Genomic DNA, 3623 nt, shown 5'->3' with positions numbered 1-3623 from the left:
AGAAAGTTGCTGGTCTTGGAGAACTGAAACATGAACTCACACATAAGGATTCTATTGCTATATGCCCAGAACAGTTGTGTAAACAATCTTCTTTTATAGTCTATCAATGAAAAAACAAATAGCTATGGAAAATTTGCGTTTTCTTCCAAAGTGCAACGGTTAATGGCTTAAGGTTGGAAACAAAAGGAAAAGGCTCTGACCTGAAGAGGGGGATTCAGCAGTATTGGATGGAAGCAAGGCTCTGGGTTATGTTCAGGATCTTTGTGGAAGGCAATAGAGTCATGGGACAGGTGAGGCTAACAAGGCTGGAACCAACTGAGAGAGGGTGAGTCATTCTGCTTTGAGAATCAGAAAATAACTCTAATGTCCCTCTTTTCTCTTCTTCCTTCCTACAGATAATCTTTTTTCAAGAAATGACCACTTTCAACCATTCCTCAGTGATTGAGTTTATTCTTGAAGGGTTAACAAATCTCCCACAGCTCCAACTGCCACTTTTCCTCCTGTTCCTTGGAACTTATGTGGTCACAGTGGTGGGGAACCTGGGAATGGTCATTTTAATTGCTATCAGTTCTCAACTTCACTCTCCAATGTATTATTTTCTCAGTCACTTGTCATTCATTGATCTCTGTTACTCCTCTGTCATTACCCCTAAGATGCTAGTGAACTTTGCGTCAGAAAAGAACATTGTCTCCTTTCTGGAGTGCATGGCTCAACTTTATTTCTTCCTTGCTTTTTTAATTGCAGAAGGCTACCTTCTGACAGCCATGGCATACGACCGCTATGTTGCTATCTGTAGCCCACTGCTTTACAATACCATCATGTCCCATAGGGTCTGTTCCATAATGATGGTTGTGGTATATTCACTGGGTTTGTTTAGGGCCACAGTCCATACCACCCACATGTCAATGTTGTCCTTCTGTGAGTCTCATATTGTCAGTCATTATTTTTGTGATATTATCCCTCTGTTGACTCTTTCTTGTTCTAGTACCCACATTAATGAGATTCTGCTGTTTATTATCGGAGGTGTTAATACCTTAGCACCTACCCTGGCTGTTCTCATCTCTTATGCTTTCATTCTTTCCAGTATCCTTCGTATTCGCTCCACTGAGGGCCGGTCCAAAGCCTTTGGCACTTGCAGCTCCCATCTTATGGCCATGGGGACCTTTTTTGGGTCTATAACATTCATGTATTTCAAGCCTCCTTCTAGCAATACTATGGAACAGGAGAAAGTGTCCTCAGTATTTTATACCACAATGATTCCCATTCTGAATCCCTTGATCTACAGCCTGAGGAACAAGAATGTGAGGAGCACACTGAGGAAGGCGGTTGCGGGCAGGTAGTCATCCTCACAGTGGGGATTCTCATACAGAGCAAGAGAAAATGAACCAGAAGAAAAGTTGTCCTGAGCTCTGTGTAATTTTCTTTCTCTTCCAGGGGAATTCATTTCTGGTTATGAAATACAAATTTTTACGTGAGAATGATTGAGACATTTTTGGAGGTAATCGATTAGTAAGAACTTCTGAGAATGAATATAATCTTAAAAGTATTCTATGTACTAGAGAAACAGGATTTTACAGGAGAGGAAGGATAAATAAAGAAGAATATATTTAGTATATTAATTTTAAAAGCGCACTGAAAAATAGGATTGTGTTAAGGGTTGTGTTTGAGAAGGGATGATGTTAACTGGATCAAAATTCCTGCATGTCTTTCAACTTTTTGAGTGCAAGAACTGTTTTCAGCCCCAAAGCCTTCGGAATATTGAAGTGGAGCTGTGAGAGGTATACTACTTACAGTGAAAACTAACTTGTAGGTGGATTATGGTGTGTGTGTGTTTCTGTAGAGCTGGTGTTGATTTAGCAGTAAAAACGCAGAAGAGATCAGGGAAAGGAAATTGTTCCCAGTTACATTCTGAGAATTTTTAAAAATCAGAGATAAGGATCAAAAAGTACTGATCCACTTCCAAAATCAAACAAGTAAACAAAGTTTCTAGCTGGAGATTCCTGTTCTAGTGCACAGAAAGAATTTAGGAAATAACTGAAAAGAAGGAAGGTTGTGGTACGTCACAAGTCCTACTGAGCTGTATCAGTGAAGCAGGGATTGCAAAGTGTCGTATACATAGAGATATGAAAATGTACAAAGTCTTGTTTCTATTCTGCCAAGATAAGCTCTTCTTTGAACTCAGCCTGCTGGGTGTAACTCACTAGCAGTAGAAGAAAGCATAGCTGTGTGTGTGCGTGCATGCGCACATGCATGTGTGAGAGAAGCTTAAGATGAAGGTTAGGGTGAGAAAAGAAGAGTTAGCAAGACAGAGATTTCTCTTATCAACAGTTTATACATACTCTGTAAGATCATTGGTAGCTATTCTGAAGTCCCACATTGTCTTTAAAAGACATTATTTAGGTTGCTATGAGTCAGAATTGACTTTTTGGCAATGGGTTTGGTTTTTTGGTTTTATCTAGCACAAAGTCTAGTTAGACTGTGCCTCCTATTTGGGGAGTTGAATTCATTCCTCAATTTTTACTAAAATAATCATTTTAATGATGCCAGTGATATTTCATTTCCCCCTGAATTCCATAGCTCTTATCTAATGACTGCATGACCCCAGTTTTGTATACCCTGTAAGGTCGTATATATCCACTTTTACCCTTTGGTGTAGGTATCTAACCTTTTTACAAAACACAAATACTATCCAGTCTTGCTGGTGGTTCTGTGTGCTGGAACATCACTCCAGGCATCAGACATAACCCCCAGCTCACTCTGCTCTTAAGTATAAAGCTCTCTATCAGAGGTTTGTGATGAAGTAGCTGTGAATAAAGATAAATGGTTTTGCATCTCTGGATTTTGTCAACAATTTGAATGAAGAGACAAAGAAGTTAAAACCAGATTTCATATGATGTGAAGTTGTGAGAGCAGTTAATACAACAGATGGTAGAATCACAACACATAGAGAACTCTTAAAGGCTGGAGCGATGGTCATATTCAATGAGACTAAAACTGATTTGGGTAATAAGAGATTCTATACTTTTGGACAAAAAAATAGTGGGAGATTCACTGATTAACTGCATATAATTAAGAGTTTTTGTTTGTTGACAATATAGTAAATAGTATTTTATTGTGTGGCATCAAGTCGATTCTGACTCATAGCTACCTTATATCTATCTAAAAAGTTAATGGTATCTTGTCTGCATTAGCTACATTTTAGTATTTTATAAGAACAAATCAGTCATCATTTATACTATAGTACTTAGACAACTTCCATTTGAAAGTGCCATATTTAATGGATATCAAAGGGGGAAGCTGGCGTTTTGAAATTTATTCAGAGGAGTATGACAACGATGGACAAGGGTCTTGCAATTGTACATTCATTTGTCTATTATTCTCTTAGTTATGCAATTAAAATATTTTTGAATGCCCAGTATATGCTTGGCAGTATTCCTCAGCCTGGTGATAAAGAGATGAGCAAAAAATATTAAGTCCTTGCCTTCACTGGATTTAAGTTTTAGTTATAAAGAAAGAATATCCAAGGAGACAAATATGTAATGGAGTCTCAAGTTATGCAATGCTTTACAAAGAAAGATAAGGGGATAGAGGTTGACCACACATATCGGAGGATGATGAATAAA

The 3623-nt window shown here is 38.1% G+C and overlaps 1 protein-coding gene across 1 annotated transcript; it reads left to right on the top strand.

Moving 5' to 3' along the window:
* Positions 1–321: 321 nt before the first annotated feature.
* LOC100664041 (olfactory receptor 8D2-like) lies at positions 322–3160 on the top strand. The gene has a single exon (XM_003422071.3). It carries the CDS (start codon positions 414–416, stop codon positions 1338–1340), a length of 927 nt encoding a protein of 308 aa, XP_003422119.2. The 5' UTR covers positions 322–413; the 3' UTR covers positions 1341–3160.
* Positions 3161–3623: the final 463 nt, after the last annotated feature.

Source organism: Loxodonta africana, chromosome 15 (genome assembly GCF_030014295.1).
Source record: "Loxodonta africana isolate mLoxAfr1 chromosome 15, mLoxAfr1.hap2, whole genome shotgun sequence".
Taxonomy (NCBI): Eukaryota; Metazoa; Chordata; class Mammalia; order Proboscidea; family Elephantidae; genus Loxodonta; species Loxodonta africana.
Note: the sequence above shows the minus strand (reverse complement) of the source record. Positions and strands in the feature narration are given on the sequence as shown.

What these genes read in the sequence shown, in the direction of transcription:
- LOC100664041 (XM_003422071.3), top strand. Translation starts at nt 414, where the DNA reads ATGACCACTTTCAACCATTCCTCAGTGATTGAGTTTATTCTTGAAGGG.